This window comes from Epinephelus fuscoguttatus, linkage group LG8 (assembly GCF_011397635.1).
Source record: "Epinephelus fuscoguttatus linkage group LG8, E.fuscoguttatus.final_Chr_v1".
NCBI classification, from domain to species: domain Eukaryota; kingdom Metazoa; phylum Chordata; class Actinopteri; order Perciformes; family Serranidae; genus Epinephelus; species Epinephelus fuscoguttatus.
Window position 1 is genome coordinate 45,899,899 of NC_064759.1, and position 22,790 is coordinate 45,922,688.

The 22,790-nt window shown below is 44.0% G+C and overlaps 1 protein-coding gene across 8 annotated transcripts in view; it reads right to left on the reverse strand.

Moving 5' to 3' along the window:
- The window catches only part of wdr26a (WD repeat domain 26a), a 154,707-nt gene that overhangs the window by 32,065 nt on the left and 99,852 nt on the right, over window positions 1–22,790 (reverse strand). For 2 of the 8 annotated variants that reach the window (XR_007449789.1, XR_007449790.1), the window contains exons 10-14: window positions 11,197–11,342; window positions 1,176–1,302; window positions 626–700; window positions 349–423; window positions 84–158 (exon numbers count right to left, since the gene is read on the reverse strand). Coding sequence is in view for 4 of the 8 variants with exons in the window: in XM_049583155.1 (XP_049439112.1) it covers window positions 9,677–9,821; window positions 11,197–11,342 (291 nt within the window). In the remaining 4 variants the exon portion in view is untranslated. Of the gene's footprint in view, window positions 1–83; window positions 159–348; window positions 424–623; window positions 704–1,173; window positions 1,771–9,676; window positions 9,822–11,196; window positions 11,343–22,790 lie in introns of those variants that run through there. The other 6 variants (XR_007449788.1, XM_049583157.1, XR_007449791.1 and 3 more) reach the window with 6 other exon arrangements.

Sequence of the window (22,790 nt, forward strand, 5' to 3'; positions counted from 1 at the left end):
TATTTAGTTCACTGATGTGACACCTGTTTTCCATGATTAAATGAACAAATTTCTCATTTAAATGTAAAATAAATGTCTTGTACCTGCAGACTGCTCTGAACTAGTGGGATTTTCTTGTTTATCCCCTGTTGTGGCCGTGGCTCGAACACTCTCTCCACCTTCAATATAAAAGGCAAGAGCATTTGTCAACAAAAATATAGTTGACCACTCTTTCTCCATCTATTGAATGAACAGAGCAATATCCTATTATCACTACCCATCAAATGTTTACTACACCTGACTAAAAGCAGTTTCATGATTATTAAAATTACCCTAAAATGTTTCTAGTGTAAAATAAATGTATTGTACCTGCAGACTGCTGCTCTTCCTCTTGCTCTTCATCCCTCGCTACTGTTATGGCAGTGGCATTACAACTCTTTCCACCTTCAATAAAAAGCAAGAGCACAAGATTTTCTTTTTTTTAACAAAAATACAGTTAACCACTCTTTCTCCATCTATTCAACGAACGGAGCAATATCCTTTCTAGTTTACTGATTATCAAATGTTTACTACACCTGACTAAACCAGTTGCATGATTATAAAAATTACCCTAAAATGTTTCTAGTGTAAAATGAATGTATTGTACCTCCAGACTGCTGCTCTTCCTCTTGCTCTTCATCCCTCGCTACTGTTGTGGCAGTGGTGCTACAACTCTTTCCACCTTCAATAAGTAAAAAGAAAGAGCACAAGATTTAAATTAGTACTGTACAGTTAACCTAGCCTGGTGAGACCATCCTGATTTCGCAGACTCATATTGGGTCTGGCAAAGCCAGGCTACAGCTTACCACTCTCTCTCCACTAGGGCTATCAGTGTCAACTGTGCTCAGAAATGATACTAGAGTTTTTCTCTTTAAAATTGTCAGAAAATTGCATATTTGATGATTGATAGTCCTAATATTCTCCATAGAAACTGCCATGCTGTCAGAACTGGTCAGTACAGGTACCTCCACAAGAGGGCGCTTCCCCCAATTGTGTAGGGAGCTAGACAAGCTAGAACTTGAGAATCATCAAATTGGGCCTAATTATACATGTGTTTAAAGTTAAGATAATTACAAACCCCAAATAGACTGAATGCAGTCCACTTTGAGCTTTTTGACAGTGGATGATCAGGGGATGTAGTGGAGAGGGTAACTAACCTGGTCCCTTGTTGGTAAACATTTGATCTATCCTGCCGCATTTGGCAGCATCTCCAAGTACGGCCTTCCTTTTTTTCTCTCTCTCCCGCTCTGCTCCACCCTTGCTCTTTCTGTCCAACTTCTATAACTGACAGCAATAGGGATGACAAAATAACGTTAGTAAGCCTCAACAATGATATTGACACAATAAGGGAGCAAGACAGTCGGAAGAAAGAAAAGTTATGGTGCTAACATAGGTTGGCTACTATGGCTAGTATGCACTGTACAGTAGCCTCCTTCAACTGGCTGGCTTCTTTCAGCTCTTTCAGCTTATAACTTGCTAACTTGGGCTAGCTCGTTCTCCCAGTCACGAAACTAGCTATATCAATTCACCATTTGACATATCCATCCATACCTTAGCTGTAACCCTTGTGCTATTAGTTAGCTGGTTCTATGACACAGCAATAATCATTTTTGCATATTGATACACCTCTAATGGACAAAAACAGTAGGCTAATGTTAACTTACTTAAATCAACTGTGTGAAGGTTTCTTCAGGAGACAGTACATCCAGTGACAAATTTGCTGGCGTTTGGGTAAAGCTAGGTTGAGCCAAACTGGTAGAGAAAAAAACTGCGTCACTCAGGTGGAGAGGCAACTATTCTCCAGATGTGCAATTGAACAAGGACCAATCAGAAGCAAGATAACTAGATAGTGACTAGAGAGCTCAAGATTGCACAATCTTAGATTGATACTGATAATTCTACTAATAAGGAAAATAAAATACAATAATATGGGGCCTTGGCTTTGGCAAAATAAATTATGACTCACTGGGGCCTTTGTACAGTTACACTAAACTCGCCTCGTTACCGAAACATGCCTCCACAACGTTGTGACTGACAAGCTGGCTTCTCTCAGCTCGCCTTGCGTCGTGGTGAGATGTAACACTTTTGCCGCCCGCTTTAGCTGTTTGAAGTGGGCGGGGCAGCCACCCAGCGTAAGCACCGGCTGATAGGCCGTTTAAATGTTGTGCAGTGCAGACTCCTTAACTCAGCGCGTTGCTGACGTGTGCCGGTGTAGTAATGGTGCAGACCCACAACACTGCCGAATATTTGCCGCATTCAGGATTATAATTCGTAAAATGTTGGGACTTTTTTGGGGTGGTGGTGGTGGGGTCTTACAGTAGTCAAACCGTGGTCAATTTTTTACAGTGTTTTTATTTTTTTATTTCTCCCTCTACAGCCTGCAGGCCATTTAGCAGGCCAGGCCAGGCCAGTCCACCGGGAAAACTCCTGGTTCTCCCGGTGCGCAGTCCGGCCCTGTATAGGCCGATCTATTAAACGTATAGTTGTCATTACAAAAAATCTGTATCAGTAAGAATGTAGGCTATTTTATTTTATTTTATTTTGTTTTATTTGTTTTTGGGAATCCTTTTTTAACATGTACTGAATATGTGGCTGCTTAGGCTTAGACGGCAAGTTTGAGGTTTGTTTAATAATTATTTTCAGACTCAGCCAGATTTTGCTGTACTGCACCGCAAATCCACACTGACTCAAACTTGCGTACACAAGCTGAGACCTGATGTGAGATTTGATCGTAGCGTCTGCTCACGTCCAAATTGATAAATGCCAAGCCTTGCGTGGAAATGGTCGTGCCCACAGTTTTCTGCCGTATGTTCGTTTGATAAATGAGGGCCAATGTGTGGGATAGTGCTATCCGTGGCTTCAAGTGTTTTTCATTTGACCCGTCTCAGGAGATATTAGTGAAATTCACAGATAATGAGGGGTGAGCTGAGTATGGACTAGACACTGATGGTCCCAAGCGTGAGTTCCTGACCCTCCTAATGAACTGCCTGAGAATGCGAAGAATCTTTGATGGCCCAGAGGACAGGACATTTCTCAAAGGGCAAAACATGGCAGCCTGGAAAGACAGACATTTATATGGTGAATCCTTTTAGTAAACTCAATCAAAAATCATATAGCCATCATCACTAAATAAAGAGAAAGCTTACATTAGTGGAATATGACATTGTGTGTGTTTAATTTATGCTACTCTTCCGTACATGGATATTTACCCTGTCTTTTGTTTTACTCTGTTCTCTCCCTCCTCATCACCTCTCCACCATCCTCTTATTCAAAATCCTGTCGTTGATCAATAAAGTATCAAATCATATGTGGAAACAAGGTCGAAAATAAACTAACATTAAATACAATCAGAAAGTAACATTAGTTACAGTAACGTTAGCTAACATTACCACTATGGATACACTACTCTTGTAGAACTCAAAGTCTCTAGCATGCTAACGTCAGCTATCTAAATCAGCTGCACTTTCATAATACAGTAAAAGATGAGGGCTACATGTGAAAAAAAATAAAGAACGAAAAAGAAAACAGAATACGTACGTTTTTATGTAGCTTCTCCCAACTAAAACTTTCCTCCAACCATAACTTTCTTCTTCTCATTCACTCATCTGCTCCATATGTTGATGTAGTGTTATCAGTTGTGTTGTGGTACATTTCTGCCACCTATTGGTCAGATACTAGAAGTGTCCTGTAATAGGGATTTTGTTTAAATAAAGTTGCTACGAGGAAAACACTAGATGTGTTGTCGGGCTCTCATTCTTTTCTCTCCATCACGACATAACATGGTGTCAGAAGACTTTGCAAGGACTGTGCAAGAGTCATCTGAGAGGGTTTTTCACAGAGGACAAAGAGAACCTGCAAGTTTTTTTTTTTTTTGTGTTGCAGCCGTGCTTCTTGCTAAGTGGAGTTAAGCTAATGCTAATGAGTGGATGAGCTAACCTAACCCGGCGCGGCAGGTGAAGGAAAAAAAAGTCAAACTGCGCGGCCATGGATCATTTTCAAGTACCACCACCACCCAGCTTCAATTTCACAAAGCCAGAGGAGTGGCCCAAGTGGATAAAAAGATTCGAGAGGTTCCAGATAGCTTCTGGTCTGGAATTACAGGCAGAGGAAAACCAGGTAAACACTCTAATCTATACGATGGGAGAGGAAGCTGAGGACGTGATAACTTCACTTCACTTGACAGCGGAGGAGATGAGTGAGTACAGCACAGTCAAAGCTAAGCTGCAAGGACATTTTGTAGTTCGCAGAAATATTATTTTTGAGCGAGCCAAGTTCAATCAGAGACAACAAGAAGCAGGAGAGTCTGGATAGTTTCATCACAGCGCTTTATTGTCTGTCTGAACATTGTGGCTATGGAGAACTACACAGCGAGATGATACGTGACAGGTTAGTTGTGGGCTTGAGAGACAAAAGACTGTCTGAGCAACTTCAAATGGACCCTGAGCTAACACTGGAGAAAGCTGTCACTCATGTCCGCCAAAGTGAACAAGTGAAAAAGCAGCAGGACATGCTAGTGAGCAACTTCAAAACAATGGCTACAGCAGCTAATATGGACAGTGTTGGAATGCAGCTTCCTTGGTCAACAAAGGCAAAGTTAGGCAGCAGAGCAAAATGCCCTTAAAGAGACAAAACAAGCACCCTCAGTCACAGCCATATAGTGACATACACTGCAACAGGTGTGGTAGAGCAACATCTCACAGCAAACAGCAGTGTCCAGCCAAAGATGTGTTTTGCAACAAATGTAACAAAAAGGGGCACTATGCAAAAGTGTGCAGATCTGGGACTGTTGGAGAGCTCCATGCTTCCTGTGAAGATGCCACAGAGGTGGTCATTGCCTTTTTGGGCTCAGTGGGCACAGGTGGAGGCGACAAAAGCTGGCTAACAAAAGTGAAGATAAACGGCCACGAATCCGTGTTCAGAATAGATACAGACGCTGATGTAAAACCTTACCTGATTCTGAATACCAAGCTTATGGACAGTTTCCTGAACTAAAGAAATCAGATAAAACTCTCTACGGAGCTGGAAGGAATGGCCTGCAGGTGAGAGGAAAATTCACAGCCACACTGAGAACACACAGCAAGCGCACAGTATAAGATGTGTATGTAGTCTCAGGTCTGAAGTCAGGTCTTTTGGGGGGCACAGCAAGTGTAGCACTCGGACTGGTAGTCAGAGTGCATGCCATATCCCTGGACTCCACTGCATCAGTTAAAGAGCAGTATCCCAAGCTTTTTGAAGGGCTTGGCAAAATGGAGGGGGAATATAAGATTGAACTCAAGCCAGATGCAAAACCATTTTCCCTGCCCACTCCGAGAAGAATTCCTCTACCTCTCTTGCCCAAAGTGAAGCAGGAACTGGCTCGTATGGAAGACCTGGGTGTAATCTCAAAAGTTGACCAACCCACAGACTGGTGCACTGGAATGGTCCCTGTACCCAAACCAAATAACACAGAAGTGCGCATATGTGTCGACCTAACAAAACTGAATGACTCAGTCAAGAGAGAGAGGCACATGCTCCCCTCAGTCGAGCATACACTTGGACAACTAGAGGGCGCTAAGGTATTTTCAAAGCTCAATGCCAACTCTGGATTTTGGCAAATCTCCCTATCCAAGGAATCTGCGCTCCTAACGACATTTATCACGCCATTCGGCAGATACTGTTTTAACCGCCTGTGTTTTGGCATATCATCTGCACCAGAGCATTTCCAGAGGAGAATGTCTCAGATCCTGGAGGGCTTAGAGGGAGTAGTATGCCAAATGGATGACGTGCTGGTGTACGCAGAGTCACAGGCCCTTCACGACACACGCCTGCATGCAGTTCTCAAGAGACTCGAGGAAGCAGGAGTCACACTGAAAAGTGAGAAGTGTGAATTCTCAAAAGACTGTGTCAAGTTCCTGGGGCAGATCATAGATCAGTCTGGAGTCAGAGCAGATCCTGATAAACTGGAGGCTGTCACCGGCATGAAAGAGCCAGCTGATGTGAGCGGAGTCAGACCGTTCCTGGGGATGGTAAATCACCTTCCACATCTGGCAGAAAAAACACAGCCTCTCAGAGGAGGACATTGCCTTGAGAGCAAAGAACATATTCACATGGGGAGGTAAACAACAACAAGCATTTGACAGTATCAAAAAGGATCTGAGCACGCCACCTGGACTGGTGCTCTATAGCGCCAAAGCCCACACAGTGGTTTCAGCCACCACGTCCTCTTACGGACTTGGAGCAGCGTTACTTCAGAGGCAAGAAGACATCCAACTCAAACCAGTAGCGTATGCCTTCAGAGCACTCACCAACACAGAGCAAAGATACGCTCAAATTGAAAAAGAGGTGTTGGCCATCACATGGGCATGTGAGCGTTTTTCTGACTTTCTGGAGGGAATTACTTTGCATGTCGAGACTGACCACAAACCTCTTGTCCTACTACTGGGCTCAAAGAACTTGGACGAGTTACCTCCTCGTATTCAAAGACTGAGAATGAGGTTGATGAGGTTTGCTTACTCCATCTCCCATGTAGCAGGTAAAAACATTGCCACTGCTGATGTCCTGTCGAGAGCACCTGTGGGGGTCAAAGGTGACACAGGGCAGGAGAGGGAGGTCAGCCTGTATGTGAACATGGTCATGTCAAGCCTGCCAGCGACAGATAAGAGACTGCAGGAAATCAGGGAGCACCAGGACAAGGATGAAATACTGCAGCAAGTGAAAAAGTACTGCACTGAGGGGTGGCCACATAGATACACCATAGACATAGCATTTCTATCTTTCCTACAGTTTGCTGGCGAACTAACTGTGGAAAATGGACTATTGCTGAAGGGTAGTAGACTGGTTATACCGAAGTCACTACAAACTGAGATGGTACAGAAACTGCATGTTGGACACTAGGGCATAACGAAGTGCCGAGAAAGAGCCAAACTCTCGGTCTGGTGGCCAGGATTGAGCATGCAGCTTCAGAGGTTGGTTGAGAACTGTGACACCTGTGCAAAGGAGAGAGAGTCAACTTCAAAGAGACACTACTGCTGACTCCAGACAGGCCATGGGCTATGGTGGGTGCGGATCTGTTTGAGTGGAACAGCCACCAGTATTTGGTAGTAGTAGACTACTTCTCCCGCTTCATGGAGATTGCTCAACTCACCTCAACTACAGCGGCAGCAGTGACTGAACATTTTAAATCCATCGTTGCCAGGCATAGCATTCCATCTGAAGTCAGAACTGATAATGGGCCACAGTTCTCTGCAGATTGTTTCAGACAGTTTGCTGCAACGAGGGGATTCATTCACACCACATTCAGTCCCCACTTCCCCCAAAGTAATGGAGAGGTGGAGCATGCAGTGAGGACAGTAAAAAGCCTCCTGCAGAAAGGAAAAGATCCATACTTGGCTCTGATGGCTTACTGAGCCACACCCCTGGCCAACGGGCACAGTCCCGCAGAACTGCTGATGGGCAGACGCATAAGAACTACTGTTCCTGTCGTACCATCTTCCCTCGATCCAGGTTGGCCTGACATCTCTAAACTGAAGGAGGAGGAACAAAACAGCAGACACAGACAGTGGAAAAACTTCAACAGGAGGCACAGAGCTCATGACCTGCCAGGACTGAAACTTTTGATCATGTTTGGATCACTGACACCAGAGAAAAGGGGACAGTGATGGCAAATGCAGACACACCGAGGTCTTACATTGTTGAGACACCCAGGGGAAACCTGTGTCGAAATCGCAGCCACCTTTACCCCTTTCCACCAAAGCAGTTCCAGTGCTGGTTCTGGGCCAGTGCTTAATTTGGAACCGGTTTTCCTGTTTCGACCGACAAAAGAACTGGCTCTGGGCCAGAAAAACTGGTTCCAGTAGCACCGGTTCTTTGCTGGACTAGAAGAAAGAACCAATACGTCACGGGGAAGGGGGCGGGGTTATTGAGCCGCTCAGCCGCTGCAATGACTGCTGGAGGCGATGGTGGACGAAAACGTAACGCTGCCGCAAACGGACCCTGCTAAGTTTGTTTTCGAACATTTTCGCCTTGCACATAGTTGTTTAGTGTTACCAGTTTCTTCATTTAACAGCTGTGTCCCAGTTTAGGCCTGCGTCCCTCAGAGGATGCAGCACTAAATTGGGATGCAGCTATTGTTTGTGATGTCTGCTCGGGTTAATGTTAACTGATCAACAGGTTAGCCTTGCTAACATTAGCTAACGTTAGCAAGTTACTAAGCCATGGGCTCACCTACCAGCCCCCCTTTCAGTTGGCTAAATATTGTATAATGTGTAGTGGACGAGTCACTGTTTAAAGCGCCGTTTTTCATGTGGTCTACAGAGTTATCTGTCGTCGAACAAGACGATGCTAACTACGAGCTAACGTCGCTACTCCAATGCAGCTCGCCAACACCATCCAGCCGCTGAGATCAAAGCAACACAGCAAGGACCTGAGTGATGCCCTGCTGCAGAAGCTGGAGACTGACACCAGTGTGTTTCTTTATGGGAAGTTTTAGTTTTGCACATTCAATGCACACTTGTCACTTTTATCAATAGCTTGTTTTTTGTATTTAAATAAATTCCCTTCTAAAGAGACATGTCTGCTTCTGTATGTTTTCACTTAATGATGTACAATTTAACTGTGCAATAAGTTCAAGTAAAGCTAGTAAAAACAAGACAAGACCTCAACAGGTTACCCATTTATGAAGATGCTTTTCATAGATTTCTTCAGTCACTGTGTTTATAAAGAAATGAGAACATGACAGCCATAATCATTTCTATGAATTTATTGAACTGAAAGATGAAACAATATTGGTGACATGAAGTAGTCCAGCAAAACAGGTAAAAGGAGTCAGGTAAGCAGCAACAAAACAGCAAAAACAATGGAGAGTAGCAGCCATAACATGTGCAGCATACACAACCAGAACTAAATATAACAAACATTTGAATGGCAGGATTTTAGGAGGCATCTCCACCGTCCTTTCAATCTCCCAAAAGCCATTTCCACAACCGACCGTGCACTGCTTAATCTGATAATCTGTAGCTATAGGTGTGTTGTTCAGGGGTCAATCTGCCAGTGTCCGCAAAGTGCTTCATGAGCCAGCTCTGCATGGAGTAGGACAAAAATGTATAGGTAAATAAGCATGTTGAGTGGAGAGTGATCAGTACTAAAATCAATAGCTAAGCATCCTCTTTTGTCCAGCTGAAACTACAATAAAGCCTCAGTTGTCTAAATAAGTACACACCACATAACGTTACACATTTGCATTGTGAATTAGCTGTGCTCTGCCAGCTAACGTTATCTTACAACAAAGGCTAACATAACAATATCACGTTCAGTGTTAGTAAGAGACAAACCGTGTTAGGTTATTACCTGTCTTCTGGAACGTAATTGCCATCCATACAAATCTTGTCGAGCAGCACAAATACGACGTATCTGCCGTGTTTGGATGCCGATGAGGCCTCGTAGCGCCAGGAGTAAGCACAAGTACGTGGTCCGCCGTTGTTGTTGTTGTTGTTCAATGTAACTGACGTATACAGTGACGCAATGACGTGGCACCCTAACCACCTCGAGCCGTGGAAAAGCAAATTGGTTCTCAGCTGAGAACCAGCACCAGCACTGGCCCCGAACCAGCACTGGAACTGCTTTGGTGGAAAGGGGGTACTTGTCACCACACAAAAGCCTGCAGCCACACCAAGTGACCCACCAGACACAACTCATCCAGACACCACAGTTGGTCATCATCCAGCTGAGCAGAGTCTCTCTCGGCCACAGAGTCTTCAAGCTGAGAGACGCTACCCAGTAAGAGTGAGAAACCCTCCAAGGTACCTGAAGAACTTTGATGTGGGACTCTAGTTAGCAGAAGATAGTTAATAAAAAGCTGAGTTAGAATATGGTGTTCAGTGGAAAAAAAGGTGAGAAACAATGTTTCTGTTGAAATATGTTTATTTAAGTTAAAACAAGGTAATAGCACAAAAGTACTATTATTAAAGACTGAGAGTCTAACAAAGGAATTGATAAGTGTTAAGTAAAGTGAATACATTCCCAAAGATAGTTATTTGACTGTACAGTACAGTACAGTACAGTGCACAGAAAGGGGATGTAGTGTTGTGGTACGTTTCTGCCACCTATTGGTCAGATACTAGAAGTGTCCTGTAATAGGGATTTTGTTTAAATAAAGTTGCTACGAGGAAAACACAAGACGTGTTGTCGGGCTCTCATTCTTTTCCCTCCGTCACGACATAACAGTTGATACGTCCGTTGTCTGTCTCTCAGGTGGAGGCTCAGCATTGGAGCACTTCCATTGTAGGAGTGGATATGCAGCATTTTCCCTTTGCAATTGTTTTTGTATATGCAGCGCAATTCTGTATTTGCAGCACGTTTCTGTATATGCAGCGCCTGTCTATATATGCAGCGTGTTTGTCCTTAGCATTTATTCAAAAATAGTTTGACATTCAACACCCCCAAATAGCCCGAATGGAGTGATCCTTTGTTTCATAACCATATTTTCAGGCACAACTGCGAATAACCGAATAACCAAATTAACCGTGAAACTGACAGTCGAATCAGGCAACTCAGATCAAATGATCAAATAGTTAATTATTTAGGGTCACATCTACAAAACACTAGGGTGTAAATCACCAGTTTCATCACAATACGATATTATATTGATTCTTTGGACAACATTACGTTATTTGCTGATTTTGCAAGTCTGCCGCGATATGATTTCGATTCAATGAAGTCAGGGGCCTGTGATCAATATGAGATATTATCTGTCCAATTAACACTATCAGTTACAGGAGAACCTGCCAACCCTTTTTTTTTTTTTTTTTTTTTTTTTACTTTTGGCTATAAAAAGATAGAAACAACACATAAATAATGTAAGTAATGTAACCTTAGGTAATGTAATGTAATGTAATGTAATGTAGAGTACTTGGAAACATCCCTTCTATTTCTCCTCTTCTATTCAGACAACTGTGGTGCAGTGTGTTGACTGGTTGTCAGCTTGTTTTCTGGAGCTGTTCAGTTCAGTCCTCCATTCTGCCTTTTTTATATACGTATGTGTATGTTTTTCATGTACATGTGCCGGCTGTAAAAACAAATGTCGTGTGATTTTGTTTATTTGATGATGATGATGATGAATGGGTCACAAGCAAAAAAAGTTGGAAACCACTGACTTTATAACTTCATCCTTGTCTGGCTTTAGATGCTAGAGTGCAGACTTACATGTTTCTGTCTGTCAGGTCCTCAAAGTTGTACCCACGAATACGTTGGTGGGTGTCGGATGCAAGGACTGTCCGGCCGTCACTCAGACACCACAGGCACTGCACCCGAACTCCTTCCCATGAGTCCAGCAGGTTTCCATCTAAGTCCTGGGAGTCATGAGGAAACATAATGCATTCAGGAACACCATAAAAACCAGACTGCTACTATGAAATCCCAGATCGCTCCATATTTGATTGTGGTCAATATTTTCTTTTATTAATTTGAAGACACTCACTTTATCAGTATTTGAAAACTGAAAACTAAAGACATTATAAGGTCCAACATTCTGTAGGTGGTTGATGAGGTCAAAGTACTGTACATTGAATAGGGTTGTACCAATACATATATTGGTACTGAACCGTCTGGAACGAGGCTTTTGGCTCAGTACAAATTACAAACTGAAAGATAAGTTGAACTATCCTATTCTATTTGGAAAATCATCTATACAGCTTAAAGTGTGTTTAATATAATGTTCTCAGTGCCACTGCGCCCGACAAGGCAGCCCACAGGGCAGAACAGGCAACATGCTGTCTGTCCTTCCCACCCCCAAACCAGAACATTCTACTCCATTGAGGCACACTGGGAGGCAGCTATGATAAGATAGCTTGTTGCAAGAATCTTAGTAACACCATTACCAGACCAGTAGGGGAGTAGCGGATAAAAACACAACAATGTCACATCTGCTACACAAAAGCAGGTTACATCAATGGAGATACTTAAAACACGTCAACTAATTTTTGCCCCAAATTATACCCCAGTTTGTCAATCTGTGCAACTACACAAAAACAAGGGGCAAAATTAACACTACAAGCTAATGTTATCCCTGCAGCATAGGCAACCATTCCTAACTGATTCAAACAGAGCAAAAGAAGTCACTGTGGGGACTGGTAAAGTTACATTTAGAGCTGCAGATATGAGACCCAACTCTGTAGAGGAAAAGACAGGCTTTATGAACCGGCTATGTGTATTTGAGCCCCGTTACAATATTTCTTTGTGAGCCCACTTCAGCCAGAATGTAATTCCTGCTTTGTACAAAAAGCCCAAATTATGTTAGTTTTTTGATCAGTCTTTCATTTTAGAAATATAAACTGCTTCTTTGTGTTTGTTTATAACTACAATACAACTTTAACATTTTAAAAGGAGCTGGTTTTGTTTTATATGCTGCTTGGAAGACACCCTACAGAATGGGTCACACAGGTTTAGCTCCATCATTGTTCAAAGTCAGAAAACATCAGACTTTATGGTGTTTGTTTTAATAAATTAAACATTTTAAAAATCAAGGAAATTTCTACTTTTTTGCTGTATTGGAAACGCACCAAACCATGACACCCCTGTGTTGTACTGAACCGTATCATGAATGTTTTGACCCATACACCCTAACCAACGTCTGATCATTCACAAGTTTCTGTAGACGTAACAAAATGGCAGATAGTAATCCAGCCATCCACATTATACCCTCTCCCTCTAAGCCATTAGAATCTTTTGAAAGATGCTAAAACCACATACCATTTTACTCCCTTTGAGACTCTGCTTTTTGGAGGAGTCCGACAACCAGATAAAGGCTAACCCCCCAGCTACTAAAGCCAAAGTGGCGGTTCTCTGTGAGAAGCTGGATGACATAGAAGACCGGACCAGGCGCAATAATTTGTGCTTTGTCGGCTTTCCCGAGGGCTGCGAGTCAAGTGACTCAGTCATTTTTTGGAGAATGTTTTACCCGAAATGCTGGATATACCCACACCATCGAAGGGATGGTTTATTGAATGTGCTCACAGACTTGGTCCCCAAATCTTGGAGGACAAACGCAACGGCTGGACACTGATGAGACACTGCGAGATTCATACGGTCAGGGGACAGAGACCGTATTTTACGCTCATCCCAGGGGAAAGAAGAACTCAGATGGAACGGAAAACGAATCATGATTTTTCCTGATTTCTCCAGGGGCACCGTGGCCAAGCGAGACACATTCAGGGAGTGTAAGAAAGTCCTGCACCAACGTGGAGTGAACTTTGCTCTTCAGTATCCAGTCACGCTCCGTGTCGACGCACAAGAGGGACCCCGCCACTTCGACAACCCCAAGGCAGCCATGAACTTCATTAGAGGTGAATTGTCCGAGTCGACCAGAGCCACAGAGTAACCGATCCTGCACACCAGCTTCCTCTCGGTTTCGCTCTCACCACTTTTTCCTTCCTACACCCCTCTGCTCAGCAATATGGGAATTAACGTATCCGTTTTCTCTTTTTTCTCTTCCACTTACCTGCGGGGTAAGTTGTGTGCCCATGTAAGGACGGATCTCCCTGCAGTGAGCAACTTTTGTTGAGGGGTGAAAATGACTTTAATTATTATTTTCTCTAAACAGTGGCCTCACCAGTTAGCATAATGCATATTTAAGCATTCATTAGACACCATATTGTATCTTAAACAAATGGCAACTTGTGCTGACCACATTTAAGATGCTTACATGCTGTTGTATTAGTTCTTTGGAAGGATGCTACTGATGGACTTGGTTTTGTCAGAGTTGCTTTACTGACAGTTACGGACTGTTGAAGGTTTATAGTGCACAGTGTTCAGAATCTGCGCAGTTTATACATGGTTATGTACCTCAGTTCAATATGTGTTTATTACTATTATTTCAATTTGTTTTTTGATTTTCTTTTTTGTATGTTCATGACGGTATCACTTGCATCACATGCAAAAATAAGACATGTAAGAGACAGTAGTAGTCGGGGCGCCGGTGGCTTAGTGGTAGAGCAGGCGCCCCATGTATAAGGCTGTTGCCGCAGCGGCCCGGGTTTGACTCCAGCCTGTGGCCCTTTGCTGCGTGTCGCTCCCTCTCTCTCTCTCCCCCTTTCACACTTGTCTGTCCTATCCATTAAAGGCTTAAAAAAAAGAAAAAAAAGAAAAAGGAGAGACAGTAGTAGTGCGTATGCGTCCGCGTGTGCAGCCTGTTGCAGTCGCTCCTGCTTGTTTTCTTAGTTTTCCTACTTTTTTGCTTTATTAAGTTACGTATTATATTACGTACATATATATATTTGATTGAGAGACTGCTCTGTTTCCTCACTCTGAAATTACTTCTTTCATTCGGACCCGTCATCATTGCGCAACAACTTCATGGCCACATTGTTTACTCCAGAGATCAGCTGATCGCGCTGAGGCCAGCCAGCTTGGTGGCCGGAACATCAGAGATCCCAGCTGAAATGTGGAGGAAAACACACAGAGGATGCAGGGGAGGAAGTAAACAGCGGAGGAAAAAAGCAGGGTTGAGACAACGGAGGCTTATGGAGAAGAGGAAATATAAGCCCTGTCTCCCCTCTCTCATCATGGGCAACGTGAGGTCGCTGGCAAATAAGATGGATGAGCTAACAGCAGTCGCCAGGAGACAGAAGGAGTACCGGGAATGTAGTCTGATGTGCTTCACTTAGACATGGCTTCACCAGGACATTCCTGACAACAACGTCTCCATCAGCGGCTTTCAGACTGTTTGGGCCGACCGGGACTGCACCGAGAGCGGTAAGCGCAAAGGAGGGGGGCTTGCTGTTCTAGTCAACAACCGATGGTGCAGTCCTGACCATATTTCTATTAAGGAACGAATCTGTTGCCCAAACATTGAACTGTTTGCTGTTGGACTCAGGCTGTATTATTTGCCCAGGGAGTTTTCACATGCCATTATTGTAACTGTTTACATCCCCCCCTCTGCCAACCTGACATTGGCATGTGACGTCATTCACTCCGCCATAGCCCGCCTGCAGACTAAACACCTGAGTGCCTTCATAGCTATCTTGGGTGACTTCAACCATGTCACCATGGCAACAACATTGCCCACCTTTACACAGTATGTGAGCTGTCCTACCAGAGAAGAGAGAACACTGGACTTGCTGTATGCAAACGCCAAGGATGCATACAGCTGCTCCCCCCTCCCCCCTCTGGGTAGGTCAGACCACAACCTGGTGCACCTCAACCCCTGCTATGTACCACTAGTCAGGAGCCTGTCTGCGACCATGAGGACAGTGAGGAGATGGTCGGAGGAGGCTTATGAGACACTGCAGGGCTGTTTTGGTGTGACAGACTGGCAGGCACTCTGTGAGCCACATGGGGAGGACATTGATGGGCTTACAGAATGCATCACAGACTACATCAGTTTCTGTGTGGACTCCACTGTCCCAGTGAGGACTGTCCATTGTTATCCAAATAACAAACCGTGGGTAACAAAGGACATCAAAGTCATCCTCAACGCAAAGAAGAGGGCCTTCAGAGCTGGTAACAGGGAGGAGGTGAGAACAATACAGGGGGAACTGAAGATGAAGATCAGGGAGGCTAAGGAGAGGTACAGGAGGAATCTGGAGTGGAAACTCCAGCAGAACAATATGAGAGAGGTCTGGAGTGGAATGAGGACCATCACTGGCTTCAGGACCAACAACAACAGAGGAGTTGAAGGCAGCGTGGACAGGGCCAATGAACTGAATCTGTTTTTTAACAGATTTGACACTGCTGGCCCTGCCCATCCTCCCTTGACTCTTCTGCTGTCTGTCTTGGACAACCATCACCCACTCCACCCTCCTCCCCCACTCCTCCCTCTCACACCCCAACAGCCTCCTGCGTGAGCCCTCCTCACAACTCCTCCCCCCATGGCCAGACTGACTGCACCCTCTATCATAAGGACTACACCCCTCCCCCACGTGTCGTCACCTCCACACTGTGCTTCACTGCTGACCATGTGAGAAGACAGCTGATGAGACTCCACTCAAATCTGAAATCAATCAGGTAAAATATTGGGGTTTTTTTGCAAGAATGTCATATGTCTGTGAAGGACCTGTCTGTGAAAATCAACCCCTTTTTCAGCTCGTCCTGTGGTCTGTGGGACAACCCCAAACTCCTTATTGGTAAATCACCACCTGTATGGAGGGAGTGGGTGATTAAGGGGGTGCATACTCTGGGTGACCTTTATAAAGATAATGTCTTTAAATCATTTGACAATCTGGTTGAACAATTCAAACTAGCCAACAATCAATTTTGGAGATATCTACAGCTGAGACGACTCCTTGTCAGTACTTTTGGCTCCATACGCACACCACCCCTGGGCATGGACCTCATTAAAGAGATCTTGCGGATCGCAGGGGTTAGACATGAGACTTCCCATTATTACTCTATGCTCATGAACAACTCTGGTTATGCGACCAACACAGCTCTGAAAACTTTATGGGAGAGGGATCTGAACATAAGAAAACGATTGGGATACTGTTGTTGGGATCACTAAACAAGTCTCTAGGGATATCAAAATAAGAGTAATTCAATTCAAAATCCTTCATCGATTCTACTGGTACTCAAGTAGGTTATTCATGCTAGGTATAAAGGAAACACTGGATTGTTGGAGGTGTGCAGGGGAGCTAGGTACCCTAACACATGCTCTATGGTCATGTCCAAAGGTTCAGACATTTTGGAAAGGGGTTCATGAGGCTATTACAGAGGTCATAAGAGTGGATTTTGATTTTTGTCCCAGTCTTTACATATTAGGCAATCCTAAACCCATGGCCCATATTGCAAAATCCCTAACCAATTGGATTCAGACAAGTATAATGTTTGGCAAACAGATGATGATGAGAAAGTGGAAAGATAGAGAAGGATCAGTATTTCAGGACTGGCTTACAGAGCTAGGTAAAGTAGCGGCTTTTGAAAAAATATCCTATAGTATAATAAATGAGACTGAAAAATATAATGAGAAATGGGACATGTTCTTAAGATTATATTCGTTACAGGGTAACTAAAATGTATGTGTGTACACTATGATCAATGTAATCTGCTCTTGAGGGACTGTCACAAAGATGAGGATGGAGGTGGATTGGGTGCAATACAAGGATCTGTTTGCTGGAAGAATATCTGTGGACATTGAACCTCATATGGGACAGTGAATGGACACGCAGCAGTGTTAAAGAATGAAGAAGAATGATAAACATGTCGGGCTTGTACAAATTTTACTTGTCATGGACTGTTTAGTTATTTATTTTATTTTATTACTCTTACTTGATATTTAATTAGTAACTAATAAGATTAGTTATCTTAATTTTGCATTATTCTTTAGTGGGTGTCATGTTTCTGAGATGTATGTTTTAATTTTGGTTTGTTAAAAAATGAAAACTCAACAAAGTATGAGTCGCAAAAAAAGTTCCATCCCCTGGACAGAGCCAGGCCTCCTTATGAATTTATTGATTCTGTTGGCGTCTCCTGCCTTCACCCTGCTGCTTAAGCACATAGCAGCAAAGACAAAATATTGGCAACCACAGATTTGTTTTTACAGCCAGACATATTTTTGTTTGTATATTTAATTGTATGCAGCAGCAGTGTGTTTTAAGATAATACGAGCTTTCATTTTTCTGTGAGGATTTTTGTTTCCTTCCTGGTGCTAGTGCCTAGCGCTGATTGGGAAACCATTTCCCAATCAGTGGAATCATCTTCCTGTTACGGTCCGGGAGGCAGACACCGTCTCCACATTTAAGACTAGACTTAAGACTTTCTTCTTTGATAAAGCTTATAGTTAGGGCTGGCTCAGGCTTGCCCTGTACCAGCCCTTAGTTAGGCTGACTTAGGCCTAGTCTGCCAGAGGACCCCTCTATAATACATCGGGCCCCTTCTCTCCTTCTCTCTCTCTCGTATCCTATTACTGCATCTAGCTAACCCGGCCATTCTGGATGTCACTAACTCGGCTTCTTCTCCGGAGCCTTTGTGCTCCGCTGTCTCTCAGATTAACTCATACCGCAGCGGAGCCTGGACAGCGTGACGTGTGTGGTTGTGCTGCTGCCGTGGTCCCGCCAGATGCCTCCTGCTGCTGCTGCCATCATTAGTCATTAGTCATACTTCTTCTGTTATTATACACATATGATTATTGTCAGACATGTATACTGCCAGGTATTAATACATACTTTCAACATATTGTACCGCAGTAACCAGAACTATAACTATAATATTATTACTTTCATTAATGTTGTTGTAAGCTACTGTCATTACCTGCATCTCTCTCTCTCTCTCTCTCTCTCTTTCTCTCTCTCTCTCTCTCTCATTGTGTCATATGGATTACTGTTAATTTATTATGCTGATCTGTTCTGTACGACATCTATTGCACGCCTGTCCGTCCTGGAAGAGGGATCCCTCCTCAGTTGCTCTTCCTGAGGTTTCTACTGTTTTTTTTTTCCCCCGTTAAAGGGGTTTTTTTGGGGAGTTTTTCCTTATCCGCTGTGAGGGTCTTAAGGACAGAGGGATGTCGTATGCTGTAAAGCCCTGTGAGGCAAATTGTGATTTGTGATATTGGGCTTTATAAATAAAATTGATTGATTGATTGATTGATTTCAGATAAGCTTCCACTTTTTATGTTATGCTTTAAAACCCCTTGACTAGGCCATAACATAAATCATGACATTGCTGCTGTGAACTGGCTGATCTGGAGGCTTGGCATGACGTTGCTGCTGCTGCTGACTGGCTCATGTGGGGGCTTGGCCTACTTAAAATCTGGGTCAGTCGCAATGACGTCAACAGTTGATGCTGTCAGCAGGGCGCTTTCCTCCTTAGCGCTACAATCTTCATAACTCTGTGATTTGTTGTGTAATTGTGCTTAGGACAGTGAGCTGTTTCATTTTATATTCTGTGCTGCTTACTGCCAGTTTGGCCGTTTGTTGCTTACCGGTCTCACTGCTTGTTGTTTAAGTCTTTCTGTTCACCAGTGTCAAACACATAGCCCTGCAGTGCCCAACCAGTCACAAGTAGTCCACAATGCAGGACAGCAGGGGCACATATACCTGCATTGCCATCAGCTTGCTCCCCCGCAGTGGTGTTGAACAAACTGGAAATTCAAAGAAATTACTCAGTGCTACCTGGCCCATCCAGGTGACCTTAGGCATGGTGAAGCAGGAAGATGATGCCATTTTCTACTACCACCTTTGGCTCATAGGCATACTGAAGGGGGGGGGTCAAGTGATGGTTAATCAGGGGCCAAAGGTGTGTCTCTCTGGGGATCATGTTGGAGCCACCAGGTCATGCCGTCTTAGGGACAAGAACCTGGTAGGAGCCCACAGTATAGGGGCCCTCTCCAGACTTATCCCCAGGTTGAAAATGTGCTGAAGTACTTCACTCAGCTGGCTGGAACACACTCAGAGTTCCCAGCTGACCCCATCAGGACCCATAGACTTGCCTGGGTAGAGTCTAATCAGCTCTCTTCTCACATGCGCCACTGTGATGGCGGGTGTGCAGTGTGTGATGGGTGCTGTGGTGTAGTTGGAGGAAGCTGATGTCAGGAAAGAGAGAGCCAGTGTAGTGTTGTTGGGGAGAGCTGGTGGTGTGGATTAGGGGAACAGGTATGGTGTTGTTGGAGAGAACAGGTGGGGGCAGTAGGCCAGGGGGATAGAGGCCGTGGCTGCTGTGGCTGCCGGTGTTCCTGCCTGGCTCAATATGTGTGCAATCTTTTCACAATCAACATAATTTACAGGACATGCTTTGCTCTGCAAGCCCAGTCATTTTGTTGTTTGTATATTGGTGAGGCAACAAATGGTATGCATCCATCCTGATGGTAAGGAAATCCACCAATTGAGTAGCTTTATGCCCCTTTAGCCTGTGGAGGACCTTCTCCTTCACCACTTTGATGGCACTCTCAACAGAATTGGTGGTGTTAGGCCTTGTCTGTCTTCTTGGCAACAGGATCAGCAAGACATCTGATGTAGTGTGCTGTCAGTGACGGGGTTGAGTCAGCGTACACAAGACTTTTAGGAGTTGTGGTCGGTTTTCTTTTGCCACAACATTGTTTGCACTCACAATCATCTCCACATGGCACATGCTAGACACAGTAGCAGCCTGACTTCAAGGTAAACTTGCCTGGATGGACTGCTGAAGAGCTCTGCAGTCTACCATGATGACAACTTGAGATTGTTCCTGCTACCTCGAGGCAAAAGGGGTTGCAGAAGTTAAAGCCCAGGTGTAATGGTGGACTGGCTCTCTGTTGTCATTATGAGGCCCTCAGTGGCAATCCTCCAGCCATGAGGTGGGTGACAAGGAGAATCATTCAGTAGTTCTGGTATTATAATTTCCCCATTAATCCACAGATGATTTCTTTACTCTCAACTTTGTGTGCACCTTTTTCATGACTGGTGTGCATTCGGCAATGACCACCTGACAATCTTCATTTTGTTTTGCTGCCTCTTCCATTTTTGCACTGGTACACCCTTGCACCATGCTGCACTAATCAAGTCTGTCCTTGAGGTCTACCAGCATCTCCTCTCCTGTTGATGAATCATAAGACCTCTGGAAAAGCTTGTAAAGTCTGCAAAAAGAAGAAAGAATACATTCTTCTATTTTGGGATCATGAAAAATTTGTGAACACAGTGAAAATCGCTTGTGGAGATCATGGTTACAGTGACCAGCTCCTAGATTGATCAAAAAGCCTGTGACAGAATTAGGGTTGGGATCCGGATCTGGTTCTTTTTTGGAACCGGGTCCAAAGTTCCGGTTCCGGAACCGGTTCCATCACATTTGGAGTAATAGTTCCTGCAAACAGTTCCTAGATTGTAAAAAAACCACCATCACGTGCATTTCCATTGGAGTGCGGCACGGGCCGCATATTTCTGAACGAACCCAACCGAGCCCGACATTATTTAATTACTAAAGCACTGAGTTTGTGTCACACAGTTGTTATGGTAACAGGCTATTTAACAGGCCGGGCGTGCGCCGTGGGTGCTCTGTGGAGAGGGAGACCTCCGTGTTTGAGACGGGAGCGGGCGGTGGGAGGTCCAAGGCTTCCAGAGAGGGGAGAGGGAGAAATATAACAAAATAAGATAAAATATGACAAACCTGTCTCCCTCTTTTATTTAATCTTCAGCGTTTAATCAAGGCAGAGGTGGGCGGTGGAAGGTCCGAAGCTTCCAGCGAGGGGAGCAGTAGAAACAAACAGCCAATGTGTGTGTGTTCTGTTCAGGTAATAGTGTTACTGTAGAAATCAGAGAATCAGTTTTTGTTGTTATATATTCTCAGGGAGATGATACAAGCTGTAACTCTGAAATACACACCACACACAAATGTGTATTTTCATCTAATTGTAGTGTGCAACAGTTAGAATAAAGTTTTTGTACATACAATCATACAAATGTATGATTGCATTTGTGTTTATACTTGTTGAAGCATAGCAAGTATAATGAATATAATGTAGGAATCGGTAAGAGGAATCGGTAAGGAATCGGACCGTTAAGAAGGAATCGGTAAGGAATCAGAATCGTTAAAATCCTAACGAGTCCCAGCCCTAGACAGAATCATTCCTTCACAAACACTGTTTAAATAATTCACTTATGGTAATCAAGTAGTTTGCTTACAGTGTTCATTTTGGTTCTTTTCATACATGACAATATATGGACCTGCATTCTGTATAGCGCCTTTCTAGTCATTCGACCACTCAAAGTGCTTTTTACACTACGAGTCACATTCACCCATTCACACACACACGCACATTCATACGCTGGTGGCCGAGGCTACCATACAAGGTGCCACCTGCTACTCAGTTTTTAACACACTCACACACTGATGGAAGCATCATCTGGAGCAATTGGGGTTCAGTATCTTGCACAAGGATACTTCGACATGCAGACTGGAGGAGCCGGGGATGGAACCGCTGATCTTGGCTGTACTGTATTTTCAAAAAGTCAATTAAATTCAGTAAATAGAGAAGCTGTCCACTTCATTAATTTATATCCATGTTATTAATATACAAATGTAAATCAGAAAAATCTATTATAATAATTATGTGTTTATAATGAGCAATTTGACCAGGGCAGAAATGATCAATATAAGTGGATTTCACTATATTATGTTTTCTGTGTTTTTGTATGTAGCCATTTTGTGTCTGTATATACTATAGCTGCTGCTATGAAATAATTTATCCTTGGGGTTGATGTAAGTGTTAATTATCTTAATTACCTTAACTTCCTGTCTTGGCTGTGTATGTGTCCCTTTTCAGGACTTAGTACATGGTGGCATCATATGTTTCAGGACACCTGCCTTGACTGCCCTTCATCATCAGGCCTGTTTGCGCTGGTGTTGGCAACACGTGTACTAGAACCTGAACATGTGGAAGAACATTATGTTCAGCTATGAGTCCAGATTCTGCCTACGGCAGTTGGATCATAGGGTCAAAGTGTGGAGAAGACCCGGAGAACGCTTTGCTGATTGATGCACTGAGAGTAACATCTTTTGGTTGAGGCAGTGTGATGGCGTGAGGCGGCATCTCCCTCACTGGAAAAACAAGGCTTGTCATCATTGGAGGCAATCTCAATGCAGAGAGATATCAAGATGAAATTCTGCAACCAGTGGCAATCCCATATCTCCACAGCTGGGGACCGAACTCTATCCTCCAAGATGACAACGCTTACCCCCACAGAGCAGGGTTTATCTGAGACTACCTCCAGAATTTGGGAGTGGAGAGGCTGGAATGGCCTGCCAGCAGTCCTGATCTCAATCCCATTGAACACTTGTGGGATCAACTTGGGCGTGCTGCTCGTGCCAGAGTGACCAACACAACCTCGCTGGCTGACTTG